This window comes from Rhinichthys klamathensis, unplaced genomic scaffold (genome assembly GCF_029890125.1).
Source record: "Rhinichthys klamathensis goyatoka isolate OS25496 unplaced genomic scaffold, OSU_Roscu_1.1 h1tg000436l_1, whole genome shotgun sequence".
NCBI lineage: Eukaryota > Metazoa > Chordata > Actinopteri > Cypriniformes > Leuciscidae > Rhinichthys > Rhinichthys klamathensis.
Window position 1 is genome coordinate 711,151 of NW_026606932.1, and position 18,530 is coordinate 729,680.

At 35.9% G+C, this 18,530-nt stretch overlaps 1 protein-coding gene across 2 annotated transcripts in view; it reads left to right on the forward strand.

Moving 5' to 3' along the window:
• vwf (von Willebrand factor) overlaps positions 1–18,530 on the forward strand; it is a 75,238-nt gene that overhangs the window by 1,369 nt on the left and 55,339 nt on the right. For both annotated transcript variants that reach the window (XM_056236037.1, XM_056236038.1), the window contains exons 3-13: positions 13,184–13,330; positions 13,434–13,536; positions 14,276–14,484; positions 15,132–15,253; positions 15,628–15,844; positions 15,934–16,056; positions 16,906–17,017; positions 17,135–17,181; positions 17,424–17,560; positions 17,641–17,779; positions 17,921–18,021. In XM_056236037.1, the coding sequence (XP_056092012.1) occupies positions 13,184–13,330; positions 13,434–13,536; positions 14,276–14,484; positions 15,132–15,253; positions 15,628–15,844; positions 15,934–16,056; positions 16,906–17,017; positions 17,135–17,181; positions 17,424–17,560; positions 17,641–17,779; positions 17,921–18,021 (1,457 nt within the window). The remainder of the gene's footprint in view (positions 1–13,183; positions 13,331–13,433; positions 13,537–14,275; positions 14,485–15,131; positions 15,254–15,627; positions 15,845–15,933; positions 16,057–16,905; positions 17,018–17,134; positions 17,182–17,423; positions 17,561–17,640; positions 17,780–17,920; positions 18,022–18,530) is intronic.

The window sequence follows — 18,530 nt, forward strand, 5'->3', positions numbered from 1 at the left end:
TACGTGTGTATTTTTATGTAAAGTGTAGTTCTATCATACGTACATTTATTTACGTTTTATTCACGCAGAAACGTATAAAACTGACGTATTTACAGCACTAAAACGTAAAACATTTACGTATGAACAAATCTACCGACGTACAAATTTGTACGTATTACTATTTATGCATATTAAAATCGTGCCATTAATGTTTTGACTCTATTGCATTCAACTGTCTTAACGATTAAGTTTTCAGTCGCATTTATTAATATAATACTCATAAATATTAACATTTTGCTCGTTTCGCCTGCATGGTGTTAAACAAGAATACACTTTAAAACCTTAAAAACACCTTCTTTACTCGTTTAACCATTTTGTAATATAGTTTATTTACCGTGAGCCACAAAAAGCGTTTTCTCCTATAAAACACAACATAAATTCACAAAAGACATCAATTTTATTAGAGAAGCGCGCGCGCCTTCACAGAGCGAACCGAAGCCGGATTAACATTTTAATGGATTATTAACTTAAATTCTGCTCTGTACATCATACAAAACTATTATAATACTGCCAGAGAGGACTGCGACTGCAACACATCATCATGTGAACGACTTTTGGTAGCCTACCGGTTTTGACATTTTCGCAATAAATAAATTATTGTGATTATACTAGTCTGTCTGTTATGTTTTTCTTCATAATTGTAGTCTACGTAGTTTTAAAGGGGTCATATAATGGTACATGCACTTTTACAAGTAGATTGTACTGAAATGTGTGTTGGCAGTGTCTGTACACAACCATCATATAATGATAAAAATCTATCCAGTGTTTTTTTTTGTGAACATATTTTTATTTTGTTTTACAATAAATGTACAGTACAGGATTTTCATAAAAAGAAAGAAAACACACCCTCCCTACCCCAACAAGAGAGCCATAAAGGTATATTCACACCCATAATAAAAAAAATAAAAAAAAAATAGTAAAAAAAAAAATATATATATATATCACATTATTAGTATTACTCAAGAGTCATTCCATTCTGTTCTAGAAAATGAAGGAAGGAGTTCCAGATCCTGTAAAATATGTGCTTTTTTTGTTTGATTGAGTAAGTCGGTCTTTCCATTGCTATACAAGATGACAGTTCTTTGATCCAGAGTGATAAAGATGGACAACAAGTACTTTTCCAGTGTATGGCAATCAGGCGTTTCGCTTGCAATAAACACAGATTTATAAGCTTCTGTTCATGTATTTTCAAAGATAAGGCAGGTGGAAGTACACCAAGAATACAGATTTTGGGGCATACAGGGATTTCTTTAGCAATAATTTTAGATAATACATTGATTACTTCTTTCCAAAAGGATTGTAAGTGCTCACATTGCCAGATGCAATGAAATAATGTTCCTTTATGAGTTGTACATTTTCCACAGACATCTGGGATATTTGGATTGAATCTATTCAACTTTTCAGGTGTTATGTAAGTTCTCATTATCCAATTATATTGGATCATTTTAAAACGAGTGTTGATCGATAATGTTTGTGCTTGGACACAAGCTTTTTCCCATTCATTTTCTGTAACATCCATTTGAAGATCATCAATCCAAGCCAGTCTTTTATGATTTGTTGAGTCTTTAGAAGCATTAACAAATTGGCTGTATATCATAGAGATTTTACCTTTATCATTGGGATTTTTAACTGCCATTTCTTCTAAACTACTTAAGGGAGGACACTGGTATGAATGAGTCTTAGATCGTATGAAATTACGGATCTGGAGAAACTTAAAAAAGTGAGACTGGGGGATTTTGTGTCTTTCCCTTAAGATTTCAAAGGACATCATTGTATTCTCTGCATACAGGTCTGTTATTTTCTGTATGCCTTTCTGCCACCACAACTTAAAGCCTGCGTCTGATTTGCCTGGAGCAAACATTGCATTGCCCCAAATAGGGGAGAACTGAGATAATACAGGTGTCACTCCCATCTCAACTTGTGATTCGTGCCATACTGAAATAGCGGTTTTAGCAAATGGGTTAGTTGTATTTCGTTTGAGTCGCCTCACAGAGTCAGAGTATAAATATGTATCAAGACTCAATTCTCCTACGCCTTTTTTTTCAATCTGAACCCATGGAGTATGAGATGGACTAGCAAACCAGAAACATGTGGCTCTCAGTTGGGCTGCCTTAAAATACCATAAAAGATTAGGGAGTTGTAACCCCCCTCTTTCGAATGGAAGGTACAGAAGCGATAAGCGAAGCCTGGAGCGTTTCTTGTTCCAAATGAATTTAACAAATGTCTTCTTTATATTTGAAAAAAAGGAAGTAGGAGGAGTTAGGGGGATTGATTGAAACAAATATAGAAATTTAGGGAGTATATTCATTTTAATGGTGTTCACCCTTCCGATAGTGGTGAGAGGAAGAGACATCCATCTATTTAAATTTTCATTTACTTGAGATATCAGGGGAGTGTAGTTGGATGCAATCAGATCCTCCACCCGTGGAGTAACTTTGATTCCCAAATATCTAAATCCATCGATAGAGGTTTTATAGGGATGTTGAACTGTTGGATTCCGCCTTTGTTGTTCATTAAGAAAAAGAATAGATGACTTTGATTTGTTAACTTTATATCCCGAAAATATTCCAAAATCATTAATCAAATTATTAAGAGTGGGTATTGAATCTTTAAGTTTAGTTAAATAAACAAGTATGTCATCTGCAAATAGCGAAATCCGATGTTCTAGGCCTGCAATTTCAATACCCTTTATACCTGGGCACATTCTAATCGCAATTGCCAGGGGTTCCAGGGCCATTACAAATAATAACGGCGAGAGTGGACAACCTTGACGAGTCCCGCGATATAAATTAAAAGGTTTGGAAGTTAAATTATTTGTAATGACCTCTGCAGTCGGGCTATGATATAGAATCTTTACCCACTGGCAAAAGATCTGACCACAACCAAACCGTCTGAGTACATCAAATAAATAAGACCATTCGACTCTGTCAAATGCTTTTTCTGCATCTAACGACAAGATACATGAGTCAGTAGAGCCATTCTTCTCATAAACAATATTAAGTACTCGCCTGATATTATGGAAGGCCTGTCTATTTCGGACAAAACCATTTTGGTCAATTCCTATTATGGACGGCAAGTTATCCTCTAACCGAAGGGCTAAAACCTTGGCTATAATTTTGGCATCGGCATTCATTAAAGAAATCGGCCTATATGATTCACATCTGTCTTGGGGCTTGTCAGGTTTGGGGATGAGTGTTATTAAAGCTTCTCTAAGAGAAGGGGGAAGGCAGCCCTCAAGTAAAGACTCTTTATACATTTCTAATAGCGGAGTCACCAATTTATCCTTAAAGGCTTTGTATATATCTATTGGTATCCCATCAGGGCCAGCTGTTTTACCACTTTTCATCTTCATTATAGCATTTAACACTTCTACACTAGTTAAGGTTTCATCCATTTGTCTTTTGGCTTCACTGTTCATAGATGGGAGCTTGAGATTATCTAAAAATATATTTTGCTGCATACTCTGACCTGTAGATTCTGCAGTATATAACGCTTGGAAATATTTGGTGAAAGTTTCATTGATCTCCGTTGGATCTGAAGTCAGATTTCCAGCTGTTGTGTAAACGCTATTTATTGCTTTACTCGATTGGAGTTGTTTAATCTGCCATGCTAACAGTTTACCCGACTTCTCTCCGTATTCATAAAATGTTTGCTTGAGACGGATTAGGCTGGCTTCAGCTTTTGCTGCAGATAGTTCATTATACTGCGCTCTTAAAATGAGCAATTCCTGCTTATGAGGATTCGGATTTGATTGATCTGTGTAAATATCTTGTTCCAATTTCTTTATTCTTTCATCTAAATTTTGTAATTTCAATTTCATTTTATTATTTAAGGAACTTGTGTAGCTTATCATTTGACCCCTGAGGTAGGCTTTAAAAGCTTCCCATCTAACAGATGCCGATGTTTCTTTCAAATTAATTGTAAAGAATAAATCTATATGAATTCCAATGAACTCCATAAATTTTGAATCATGAAGCCATCTAGGGTGTAACCTCCATCTACAAGGTCCCTTAATAGTTTTTGACATGCTATATATAAGTTTAACTGGACCATGATCAGAGATCACAATAGACTCATATGAACAATCAAAAATCTGGTGAAATAAATTATTAGAAATCAAAAAGTAGTCTATTCGTGAATATGATTTTAGTGATGAACTATAGCATGAATATTCAGTTTTTTTGGGATATTTTCTCCTCCATGGATCGCATAAATCTAGTTCTTTTATGAAATTATGAAGTGTTTTCCTACTTTGCATGTGAGCTGTGTCTTTACTGTTGTATCTATCTAAATTTGGGTTTAATGTTACGTTAAAATCACCTCCTATGATTAAATATCCCGGTTGGGATGCCAAAGTTAAGAACAAGTTTTCAAAAAATTCTGGACTATCAGAATTGGGCCCATACACGTTCACAAGGGTAATTGTGCTGTCTAAAAGAATGCCTTGTACAATTAGATATCGACCAGATTTATCTGGAATTACTTTTAAGATTTTAAATGGAATGGCTTTATGAATCAAAATCATTACTCCCCTTGAGTTAGATGTATATGAAGCAGAGAATACTTGTCCCGGCCACCTTCTACGTATTTTTAATAGTTCACCGGACAAAAGGTGAGTTTCTTGTAACAGCACGATAGGTGTTTTAAATTGCTTAAGTCTAGTCATGACCTGTTTTATCTTGGAAAGTTTACCTAGCCCCCTAACATTCCAGGAAATAAAAGTTATCTGCGATTCACTTGACATGTTTTACAACAGTACATTTCCATAACTCTATGATCATACACACAATGGATAATAATAAATAAATAATAATAATAATAAAAAACAAAAAATAAAAATAAAATAAAAACATTAGGGTGGTGAAAAAAATTGAATGCACTGAGCTACGATTTTGCATACCATGACTCTTGAACGCACTAGAACAGAACGACCCGGCGTTCACCCCCTTCCCACCAAACTGCAAAGATTCTTCAACAGGCTCGTCTGGTCCTACAACTAGGAACACATCCTTGGCCAGCAAAAAAAACATTAGGCATCAGCCTAGCCACAAACAGTCATTAAACAATGAATATATGATTATCTCCCCTCAAATACTCGTTGAACTGAATCGTTGAACTAACCGAGTTAGTTTTAAATATGTTGTTTTAACTTTGACAGACTAACGTTATCTGTCCGTTTACACATCAGAGTTAAACCGATAGAGAATTACCTTGGTTATGATATCAGCATTGATAAATAAAACTGCCTGACGTTTCGGTCAAATACTAGGATCTTTTCGTTGCTCTCCTGACGCTTCTCCGAATTCCTGTACTATGCATTTCTGTACATCTCCTGCCGTCTCGCAAATCTTCCACTGTCCCTTATACAGCAAGCTCAGTTTGGCTGGATAAACAAATCTGTATGAGATGTTCAGTGTCTGGAGACGCTTCTTCACATCATCGAATTCCTTTCGTTGTTTCCTCACCGCTACTGAGAAGTCCGGGAAAAACATCACTTTGTGTTCCTCATACTTCACTGTTCCCATCTCCCTGGCGGCTTGAATCACTCTCTGTCGGTCGCGGAAATTGAGGAATTTCATGATCAGGATTCGCGGGTATTGTTGCGGCTTTGTCGGTGGCTTGCCGATTCGGTGTGCTCTTTCGATGACTATTGGACTCGGAAAGGTAGATGCACCGAACACATCACACAGCCACTTTTCCAAAAAGTTTGCCGCATCTTTCCCTTCCACTTTTTTAGGCAGGTTGACTAAGCGGAGATTGCAGCGACGGTTGCGATTCTCTAAGTCATCCAAATCAGAGGTGAGCGTTGCAACTTGACGTTCCAGAACGTTCATAGTTTTCTGTAACTTTTCCACATTATCCTCGGTTTCGCTAATTCGGTTCTCCGCTTCTGATACTCTGTCACCAAATTCGGAAATGTCCTTTTTTATCTCTTGAATGGCGTTCAGGACGCCTTCGAATTTTGAAGAGAAAAAGGTCTTCATGTCAGCGATAGCCTTCATTACCTCGTTACCCTCTTCGTTGATCACGCTAACAGCACCCACTGGCTTAACGCTAGCTTCGTTCCCGTCAGGAGTTTCCTCAGTTTTATCCATATTTTTCTTTGTGGTTCAAATAACGTCACACGCTCGGAAGCCCCTCCCACGATTGTTTGATTGACAGCAGCGATTCAACACAGACCCGCCCTCGCTCGTCCTGTCAATCATAGTCTGCGCGGCGCGGATCGGCGCTCTCTAGAGATGGGATTTATGGCTCTTTGAGGAGATCCGGATCTTTGCGATCCGTTCCTTTCAAAGAGCCGTTCAAAAGAACGGCTCTTTTGGCTCTTTTTAAATATTTAGTCAGTTTAAAGAAGCCAGCTTGGGGGAATCTCAGTTTATCCTGGAAATAATCACTGGGAGGAATGATGAGGTGAGATTTGTAGTCAATTAATTAAAACTCAGATATCACACACCAATATCTGAGTTTGAATTATTCTGAAATATTGATTATTACCTCATTTGTCATGTGTGGACTATATTCCATAGGGTTGCACAACATCCCTCTGCTTAGAAAGTGATATCACTATTTTGGATTTACCTTTAGTACAAAGTATGTGTATGTGTAAAGCTATGTTGACTTATGTTATTCATACAATACCACAAGAACATTTTGATAAAAAACAAAAACAATTTAAAGTTGTAAATATATACTGTAGATACAATAACATGAACACAAAATGCAATGTAAATAAATACAAAGCAGTTCCTTTGTATTTATTTACAAAGGAACTTAGTGTTACTTTAGTGGTTTTTTTTTTTTTTTTTTTTTAACTGGAGTAACCATGTGACGGCATAAGTCATTGGCTCTGCTCCTACCCAATGACAGCACGTAGGGTTTTTTCCCACTGGAGTACTCACGTAAAGGATGCGCGCGCGTGCACAACTATCATCATGCTGTTAGGCAGTAGCACCCCTGCGCTGGGTGCGCCCCTTCCCCTATAACTGAGGAGCTAATTTGTGTGCATCTGTGTGAAACACGCATGAAAAAAGAACGACAGAAAGAACGGCTCCCCTCCAGCCGCGACTCGGCTCCCATCGTTCATGTTTATGAGCCGTTCAAAAGAATCGGTTCGTTCGCGAACGTCACAACTCTAGCGCTCTCATTGTTGATATGCTGGAGCACTGTCTATGAGCAGAATGGCGTCTAAGCGATTGTGGTGTTCTGTTCTTGGGTGTAATAACGAACACAGCAGTCATTTTAATGTTCCTAAACCCGAACGCTGAAGACGCAGTGGCTGAGTTTTGTTTTCGAAGGGAATATTCCCCACGAGCAACGTCAATGCTTTCGTGTTTGCGTGAATCATTTCTCACCAGACTGCTTTATAAACGAGGATAAGTATAAAGCTGGTTTTGCTAAGAAGCTGCACCTGAATAAAGGATCGGAACCTATTCGTGTTCCTGCTGAACCTCCAGAAGAACTAAAGTGAGTGTAACGTTTTATTAATCTTTATATTAATATTTATATTAATCTTTGCAAATCGCTAGCTGCACGCTTCACGATGAATGCGTCGGTTTACACTCAGGGTACATTACAGCATGTTTTCTATGTACAACGTTCTCAATATAATTCATAATCCCACGTTTATACTGAACAACGCGTTATGGTTATTGTGTTATTGTGTTACAAACGGTGTATGCGCAGAACAGAGAGGCGGGGTGAGCAAAACTCATTATCATTTAAAGTCATATGCACTGAAACGGCGTGCTGAAAACAGAGCTGTTTTTGACCCGGTAAAATAAGTGTTTTCTTACAATACTAATGAGAATTTTTAATTGAAGTATATTACAAACTTTTAATTTAGACCCTAAACAATCATATTAGCTTGTACAAAAATGGCATTATATGACCCCTTTAAAGAATGGTTATGGGTAGGTTTAGGGGTAGGAGTAGGATTAGTGGCTCAAAATATATTTTAATGCTTTATTGTTAATAAAACTGCCATTTCCCTACACATCTCTGTCCATTACGTTTTATCCTTTTTATTCTGTATAAAATGGGTATGTTTAGGTTTGGGAATAGGGTTAAGGGATCTTACATTTATCTATAAAAGGGTAAAAGGGAAATTATACATATATCTTTATGATATGGAATATACGTAAATAGTTAACGTTTTGTAGCTGTAAAATAGTAATAATGTTACGTTTAAATGTTGCAGATACGTCCATCTATCCAAACGTACAAAAAAAGTACGTTTTCTATCTTTGAAAATAACGTATTAATACATGGGTTTCTTGTATAGGCCTACAAACAATACCGGATGCGCACGCATCCAGGGGGCTGTTCCATAAATGAAGCTTAGAAAAGCGGGGATTAAACTCCAAAACCGGACTTGAATGGGCATAACAAATAAATTGGGGCTAAAGTGGTTCCATAAAAGGTAATTGAAGTTCACGCAATCTCACTAATTTGATCCAGGTTTATCTAGTCTAGATAATTGCGTGTGCACGCGTTTCTGAAGCAGCCCTAGAGGTCGATCGTGGATCAAATCGATCCACCATCAAACAGCGTATATTTTGTGCTGTTTTATGCGTTTCTGACATGTTTTTTCCCCCCTCAGTGCAAAAATTACATTTTACAGTTATATTCTCCATCTGTAAATGTTAGAAAGTCGTGCAAATGTATCCATTTTGCTGCTAATCTTCATATTGAACGAGCGCTGCTGCGCGCATGCGCGCCAAATAGGAGCGCAATAATTCTGACTAAAATATACATTTTGCTTGGAAAATTAATATGCGATATTTTATAACACTAGAAATATCTTCTAATTATAATAATTTCTCTTTAGGATGTTGGATATGTTGCAGTGAACTTCTAGCTCATTACACTCATATATTTTATACTTCTAATAAAAAAAAGAAATTAAACAGAAGTAGCCTAATTCAGGGAAGATTTTTTTTAAGAAACTAAATATATAAAGATACAAAATATAGTTTTGGGTATAGGACCTATGCTACTTTATAAAGATGATATACTTATTTAGAATGCTGAGAATTACAGCTTTTAATGCAATAATTTTTTTGAGAAAGCAAGAATCCCCAGTTTTAAATGAGTGGTTAGATTTAGTTTCTAAAGCACATTATGGAGAGGATAACATTAAATTAAGAACAAATGTATACATTTTGAAAAGATATGTGCAACTCTAAAATCAAAGAATATTCCATAAAATAAAGGAATATATATTGGCCTACATTAACTACATTTTTATGTAACCTTCCCTTTTATTTCTAGTTATTTGTTATTTTATTTATTTACTTATTTAATATTGAATATTTGATATTTAAATAATATTACTTGAATAACTATTAGGAATTATGTGTCATTCATTATAAGAGTTTGATATATGTGAATGTTATATTTTTATTAATATTTATTTATTGTTTTATTTATATGTATGTGTTGGTATTATCACAAAAGAAAAAAAAAGTAGAAGGAAAAAAAAGGAATATTTATTGGGGGAAAATATGATGTCTTTAAAGGAACTGTCCATTTGTATAATTGTGTTAAATGTGTTTGAATTGAGAGACATAATAAAGTACATAATATATATATATATATATATATATATATATATATATATATATATATATATATATATATATATATATATATATATAAAAGAGACCGTGTAGAGAGAGAATTTTCTGATAACCGAGGCATTCCTTAATTAAAATGTCTTTATTACAAAAATGACATGTCCTAAACGGACAACTTTAAACCGCCTTATATATGTGTCTATATTGTAGCCTTATTTAAGTTGATTTTCTGTATACTGTGTATTTATAAAGTCCAATAATGGTATTAGAGACTGTCAGTGGTAATATCATTGTGTTCTTGTCGGTCAGTGTTGAGGATCTGTGTAACAACTGAGGCTTAGCCTGACAGTTAGCCTGCCCTGGACCAGGCTAGTTTCCCAGCATAAGTTGCCAGGGTAACTGAGTTTGAACTTTTTTAAGTTTGATTTATGAAACCGAATCTACCAAAAATAAGCCTGACTAACCGAAATAAGCCTGACTTATACTCTAATCTTGGTTTATGGAACAGCCCCCAGGAGGCAAAAAAACGCTATCTGTTATGCCGAGTTTTGTAAAAGAACATTGTAATTAACGTAGATTTCGCATTGTTTGTAATTTCTTGTTGACTCAATAATAAACTGCAATTTCATAGTTGGATCTGTTTGTTTGTGTTTCATATTAATATATAACATTATGTAAAACGTCCAACTGTTTACGAATCAAAATCCGGACATATTGTGATGCATGTATGAATTATCATGTTAGACTAAGTTAGTAATGTAATAGCCTATAGAGCCCGAATTTGCTTTTATATAAGTTAACCTTGTTTACGTTACTTTACGACCTTCAACATATCATGACTGCACACATATAACGTTACTTTACTGTATCAAAGATTTGACGATGGATTATGTGGGAAGCCTTATATAGTACCTCCGACCGTGGCGATTATATTAAAAAACTTCAAAAATCAAGATAATCTTTACAAGTTAATCAAAAATGTATACATTTTGAAGCCTATATAAAGTTTTTAAAAAATACAAGCAGACACAATAAAGTTTAAAAAACCACAAGCAGGTTATAACTGGTGTGTTTTATGTCATAGATCAAAACGTGAAAATATTTAGAGGCTTTGTTCACCACAGACCTTATTTCAGGCGATTTAGCAAAAACCCATTCAAAAAACACGTTTTGATCTGTGACATACAACACACATAACCTGCTTGTGGTTTTTAAAACTTTATTGTGTCTGCTTGTGTTTTTTAAAAACTTTATATAGGCTTCAAAATGTATACATTTTGGATTAACTTGTAAAGATTATCTTGATAGTCAAAACGTGTAAGGGTCACAACTCTTTGTTAAACACAGATCTTATTTTTTGCGATTTTCCAAAAGTCTATGGGGAAAATGCAGAGCTTTTCGATCGAGGGAACCCATGCGCCGCTAGCTTCCGAGTTGTCCTACAAAGTGACGTCATCACTTCGGCACTCTATTGAGTAAACTTACCGGTACTAAATTTCTTAAGAGTGTGTTAAAGGAACACTCCGACTTTTTGGGACTTTAGCCTATTCACCTTATCCCCCAGAGTTAGATAAGTCCATACAAACCTTTTTCATCTCCGTGCGTGCTATTAGTCTGTTTGACGCACCCACCGCTAGCCTAGCTTAGCACAAAGACTGGTTGTAAATGGTTGCAGCTAGCATACTAATCCAAATAAGTGACAAAATAATGCAAACATTTTCCTATTTACATGTTGTGATTTGTATAGTCACAGAGTGTACAAAAAACAAAGTCACATGAGACACAGACATATTTTAACCGTATAAATACTGGGAACTATATTCTCTGAAGGCGAAGCACTGCTACTTGGGCGGAGTGATAACCGCATCACCTGAGAGCTCTCTGCTCCTCACCACGGCGCGTCTCAGGTGCTGCGGTTATCACTCCGCCCAAGTAGCAGTGCTTCGCCTTCAGAGAATATAGTTCCCAGTATAGAGGGTATGCGCATGACGTCACCGTCGGCCGGAGTGAATGCGGTCACGCCCACAAGTGGCAAAAAGACTGAGCGGCAGCATTTGTTTTCAGCGTGAATGCCGTGAAAATCACACAAAACACATCTAAAACGGGAAAGAGCTTTGCGATTGACTGTACAACTAGATTTGACCAGAAATCTGAGGTACTGTATATTTTTACAGACTGCAAAAAGCTACAGAACAGACTATATTCTGCATAATTGGATGTTTTTAAATAAACACTGACAAAAAACTATACAAGTTTTAGGGCTGGACGATATGATGATATACAGTATAACATTAATGTAAGTGATCACTCGGATTTAGACCTATCTATATTGTATTTATATAAAACGTTTACAGGCAAATTGTCTTAATTTATTTCCCCGGTGTCGAAATCAGGCACATATAAATGTCAGGAAACACGATTCCTGGCTGCATGTTAATATCCATGGATCACTGGATCTTTGATAAGTTGTAAGGAACACTATATCGAGTCCAACTTTTAGTTTAAACTGATAATAGTTTGTTTTACTCGCGTTAACGCAGTTTCCCCTATTAACTCCAGTCACGCAGCAGCTCTTCTGCCACTCAGTCCCGCTGAGGGGGGCGTGTTCCGGCGGGGAAGTGACGTTAATGCATTCCCTCTATTTATACGGTTAAAATATGTCTGTGTCTCATGTGACTTTGTTTTTTGTACACTCTGTGACTATACAAATCACAACATGTAAATAGGAAAATGTTTGCGTTATTTTGTCACTTATTTGGATTAGTATGCTAGCTGCAACCATTTACATCCAGTCTTTGTGCTAAGCTAGGCTAGCGGTGGGTGCGTCAAACAGACTAATAGCACGCACGGAGATGAAAAAGGTATATGTATGGACTTATCTAACTCTGGGGGATAAGGTGAATAGGCTAAAGTCCCAAAAAGTCGGAGTGTTCCTTTAAAGATTAATAATATTGATTTGAATTAAGTAATATTTGTGGTTCTGGAAACAGATCAGTTTAATTCTCCATTCTCAAATATTTTGAGAATTTCTTTTTAAATATAACTGTAAATTTTAGACAAAATTAACTGTTGAATTTTTAGTCAATTATTTTGGTATGTTCAAGTTCAACTCAAACAATCAAGTAAATGATATTCAGACATTTTATTAAGTTAATAAAGTTAATTATTACTGTGATATTTACTAAGCCACTGAATATTTTTTTTTAGAGTTTACACACACAAAAAAGAATTAAGCAGCACAACTGTTTTCAATATTAATAATAAGAAATATTTCTTGAGCAGGAAATCAGCATAGAATGATTTCTAAAGGATCATGTGAGACTGATAACTGGAAATGATGCTGAAAATTTAGCTTTGCATCACTTTTTTAAAAAACATTACAATATAAAATATATTAATATATTTTTTAAATTGTAATAATATTTCACAATATTGCTGTTTTTACTATATATCTAATAAAAAAAAAGCAGCCTTGGTTCCTTTCAAAAACATTTTGAATGGTAGTTATGACACTTGATTAAAAAACTAGCATGCAAGTGCTTTACTCTCTAACTCTCTTTGTTCTATAGGTTTTGTGTCTGTCGAGGGATCTGGACGCTGTAGTCTGTTTAGCCGGCAGCATATACACACTTTTGACGGTGTGATTTATGAGTTCCCTGGAGACTGCAGCTACATGCTGGCGGGAGACTGCCAACACAGAAGCTTCTCCATACTTGGTAAAAAAAAATCCTGCCACGCACACACACACACGCACACAAACCGTTTTTCCTGAATTAAACAAGCTATGGCTTGTTTGTAAGGATGTGTGTTTACTTATAGGCGATTTCTCTCACGGAAAGAGGAAAGGAGTGACTTTGTTTCTGGGAGAATTCTTTGAGCTTCACCTCTCTGTTCATGGAATGCTGTCACAAGGAGCAGAGAGGTACAAACTGGAAATTTTTTACTCTTAATAATAAAGGCGCTGGCTTTTATGGTTCCATGAAGAAACTTCAACATCCATGGAAACTTTCCATTCCACAAAAGGTTCTTTATACTGGAAAAATTAAATTTTAGACAAAATTAATGTTAAATAATAAAATTAGGCAAAATTATTCTTTTTTTGAACTGTTCATTGAAAGGTTATTTGGGGAACCAAAAATGGTTCTTCTATAAATCGCATGCAAACCTTTTTTTTTGTAGTCAAAAAGAATCCTATAAGATTTTACTGGATTAACTGTATTTCCAATTTTGTGAAAATTGGAATATGATTTAAAAAACACTAAAATTGAGATTCTACACTTAAAATAAATTGGTGTAGGGTTTGCTTACAAACAATTTTGACTAAGGAATGTCACAAATAATATATATATATATTTTTTTTTTACAGTGCGTTTTCCTTATTTTATTTTTGAAGAATTCAAAATAATGTAGAATATTCCATTAGCATTCTTTTAGTATTTTTATATGCATTATTATATATCACTATACCACGTTGATATCTTAGACCATCATGAATTTCCAGGCTGGATTAGTTGGTAACTACTGGGTAAAGTAGTTAATCAGCCTGGTTAGGGCACCAGCTCATCAACATATGAAACACAACTAATGCTAATGCTAGTAGCTATGCTACTCATTTAATCAGGGTATCATATAAATTTATTTTTTTCTTTTGTTCCCTCCAGGATCCCATTGCCATATGCATCGAGCTCTGTGTTTGTAGGGTTCGAGCTGGGGTACGTTCGACTATGGAGTGAAGAGTTCGGGTTCTCCATCCGTATAGACCCCTCGCATAACATTCAACTAACGCTCGGCAAGCATCACAGCAACCGTACATGTGGCCTGTGTGGAAACTACAATTATTTGGTGGAGGATGATTACACCGCACAAGAAGGTGCGACACTAACACAGGCATGAACACAACAACATACCTCTCAAACAATCTTTCGGTAAGACCATGTCTTAAAAGCAGTGGACAGGATGCTGATTAATACGAGCTAGGGAAATAGGTGGCGTCAATGTTCATCCAGAAGACAAAACATTAGAAAGTTCAAAAACTCTTTGTTTCAGAGCCTTATTTGGGCCTTTAGGGGGCATGTTAGTGTCCTGTCATTGTTCCATATTACAGCTTTTGTGATGGTGCACTTATCAGATGTTTACATTTAGAACACGAGTTCACATGAGTTCACCACATAACAGAGAGTCGAAATTCGGCACAACACTGGTATGCAAGAAGATTAAAATATAGAATTTCTGTTAACTGCTCATGATAATTAAGCACATTTCTCACCCATTTCTTAAGACTGTGATGTGTAAAAAGAAAAAAGCCCATTACTTTAATGTGTCCATTAAAATAACAAAATAACAACACTTATTAACATTATAAATGTATTTTCTGTCAAGTTTGCTTGAATTAATACTTGCTGAATAAAAGTATTAATTTCTTTAAAAAAAAAAAACTTTTTATAATTGTTTTATGTACAGTTTGGAGTAAAATATGACCAGAGCATATTCTTGACAGACTTAAGTGTGTGTGTTTAGGTTTTCTGACAGATGATCCATACGACTTTGCAAATTCCTGGGCCATGAAAGGGGCAGATGAACCCTGTAAACGGGTCTTGCCCCCGTCGCAGAGCTGCAACAGCACCGGAGAATCAGCGAAAGTCAGATGCTTCCCTGCACAACAAAAACAACCTTGTTACAATCCATTGTGTACCTTATCATATAGATTGCACGGTCACACTTTAGATTAGGGTCCAATTCTCACTATTAACTATGACTTTTGCCTCAATAAACTCCTCATTATTGCATTGTAAGGTAACTTAGTTGTTACGTTTAGGTAATGGGTAGGATTAAGGGATGTAGAATATGGTCATGCAGAATAAGGCATTAATATGTGCTTTATAAATACTAATAAACACCAAATATCCTAGTAATATGCATGCTAATAAGCAACTAGTTAATAGTGAGAATTGTACCCTAAACTAAAGTGTTACGATTGCACCGATTTTTCAGTGTGTGTATGCGTGTGTTTCAGGATCAGATGTCACGATGTGAGGCCATGAGCAGCTCAGCACTCTACCTGCGTTGTGCTCACCTTGTGGATGCGGCAGCGTTTGTGTCCGTGTGTGAGTCTGATGCCTGTCACTGCAGAACGGGAGATGAATGCGTGTGTCAGGCCATGCTGGAGTATGCCCGCACCTGTGCCAATCACGGCGTTACACTGTCCAACTGGCATGTGCAGAGCCAGTGCTGTAAGTAATCTCACTTTCACACTTATATAAATACATTTCATATCTGATATTGACTATGTGTATATTCACATATTTTACTATTTGTTCAGCCCCTAAGTGTCCTGTTGGCATGGAGTACAGTGTCTGCACCCCGACTTGCTCCACGTCCTGTCAGAGTGTAAACATCCAGGAAGTCTGCAATGAGGAGTGTGTTGATGGCTGCAACTGCCCAGGTGAGAGTGATACCGGTCAACCAATCTAGAAAAGTTCAATTTACCTTAATTTTGTTTTTGCTTCTTGCTGTTTATGACCTCTCTCTTGTGTGTTTTTAATGTCAGCTAAGTTGATGCTTTAATATTAAATAATGACTATAATTATACACTACCATTCAAAAGTTTGGGCTTTGATTTTGAAGTTAGATTTTTTGCTTTGAAAGAAATTGATACTTGTAATATTCATAATTCATATTAGCATAATGCAAGGATGCATTAAATTGATCAAAACAGTAAAGACATTAAATTTCTTTTCATCAAAGAATCCTGAAAAAAATGATCAGTTTGCACATAAATATTAAGCAGCAAAACCGTTTTCAACATTGATAATATTAAGAAATGTTTCTTAACGCAGAAAAAACACCATATTAGAAGGATCATGTGACACTGAAGGCTTGAATAATGATGCTAAAAATTCAGCTTTGCATCACATGAATAAATTACATTTCAAAGTAAATTAAAATAAAAAAGCAGTTTTGTAAAATGTTAATAATATTTCACAATATTACTGTTTTTACTGTATCTTTGGTCATGCCTTGGTGTGCACAAGAAACTTATTTCAAAACCATTTAAAAATCTTATACCTACCCTCAACTTTAAAGTGGTAGTGGTTTAAAAAAAATAAATGGAAAAAATATTTTATAAATATATTCTCTGATGCAACTGTGTGCATTCTAGCTTTTTAGGTTAATTTATCTTTAGATATTTTTACTGAAAAACAAGACAAAGAAACCACCAATGATAATGTTTGTCTTAGCTTTATCATTCCTTTTCCTGCTTAGTGTTGAATGTGTGAAATGTGTTTGTCAGCGGGTAAGGTGTTGGATGGAGATCGTTGTGTTGACGTCTCTCAGTGCTCTTGCACGCATGCTGGGCGTAGCTACCCTCCTGGTTCCTCCATATCGCAGGACTGCAACACATGGTGGGACACACACACACACCCACACATATACGTACACACATAAAAAACAATGCATTCAAATATGTGTGGCTACTACTATATCTCCACACATTCACTTAAACTCACCTTCACTTTTAGCGTCTGTCGCCATGGATCATGGGAATGTACCAACGAAGGATGTCCTGGTAAATGTGTATTTGTTACTTTTCTTTATTTTTTATTAACCTTCAAATAATCAATACAGTAATTTAATGTAAATCTAGCTCAATTTCTAGTAAGTAACACAAAATATTCTTTTTCACCAGGAAATACGACCCATTACATCACTAAAATGTTTTGCAAATGCAATTTTAATGTTGAATATTTCTGAATGCCCTGATGAAGAAACATTGCTTTCTTATTGATTTCTTCCTCTGTCTCTTCTTAGGGGGGTGTCTGGTGACAGGACAGTCCCATTATAAGACCTTTGACGATAAGTTCTTCACCTTCAGTGGGATTTGTCAGTATCTGCTCGCTAAAGACTGCCAGAGCAACTCTTTTTCGGCCATCGTTGAGACTGCACAGGTCTGAAATCTTCTGTGTAGTATATACACTTGTGCTTGTTTGTTTGTCTGTGTGCTTATGGTTGTATTTTTCTGCTGAAGTGTGCAGATGACCAAGATGCCGTCTGCACACGGTCAGTTACACTGAGATTCCGAGATCTGGCCAATCAGACGGTTCACCTCAAGCATGGGGGCGTGGTCTCTGTGGATGGAATGGATGTGAAAACACCCTTAATTAATGGTCTGTCAAGTAGCGAAATACACAATGCATAAACAGAACATATAGATATAATGCCTTTTTTTCTTCAAATACATGACAGCTACAATGTAATACTGATGTAAAAATTATAGCGCAGCATAACAGTAATGTGTTTGTGTGTAGGTCCCCTAAGAGTGCAGAATACGGTGTTGTCATCTGTAAGATTGCGTTACGGTGACGATCTACATCTGGATTGGGATGGCAGAGGACGTGTTTTGCTGAAGGTGAGTGTGCCCTGCTGGAAAAACCAGGCTATACACTGAAAAACAAAACAAAAAACATTTAATCAACTTTCACTCAGAAATTGCTAGGAAATTTCACACATAAATATTACAGAAAATCTTAAACTGTTAACTGTTTTTGGTAATTAAAATGAAGCTGAAATAAAATAAAATAAATATTAGATGAACAAATTAAACTTAAAAATGTTACATGCAGTTTAGAAATGTTGACTTGGCAGCTAACTGAAATAAAAAATTTTAAATGTACAAAGATGACCATTTTTATAATAACTGACAGTTTTATGATATAAGTTCTATGGTGTGTTTTTTTTTCTTTCATTTTTTAAAGCTTCGTAGCCTCAATCAATCACCTAAACCACTTTGAATTAACAAACAACCAGCTTGTTAAGAAACCTTGTAAAACAAATCGACCACTTTCAACTGGTTTTAGCTGGAATATTCAACAGTGTTGATCACATGTCATGTGTGTGAGAATGCTAGGTGCTTTATGC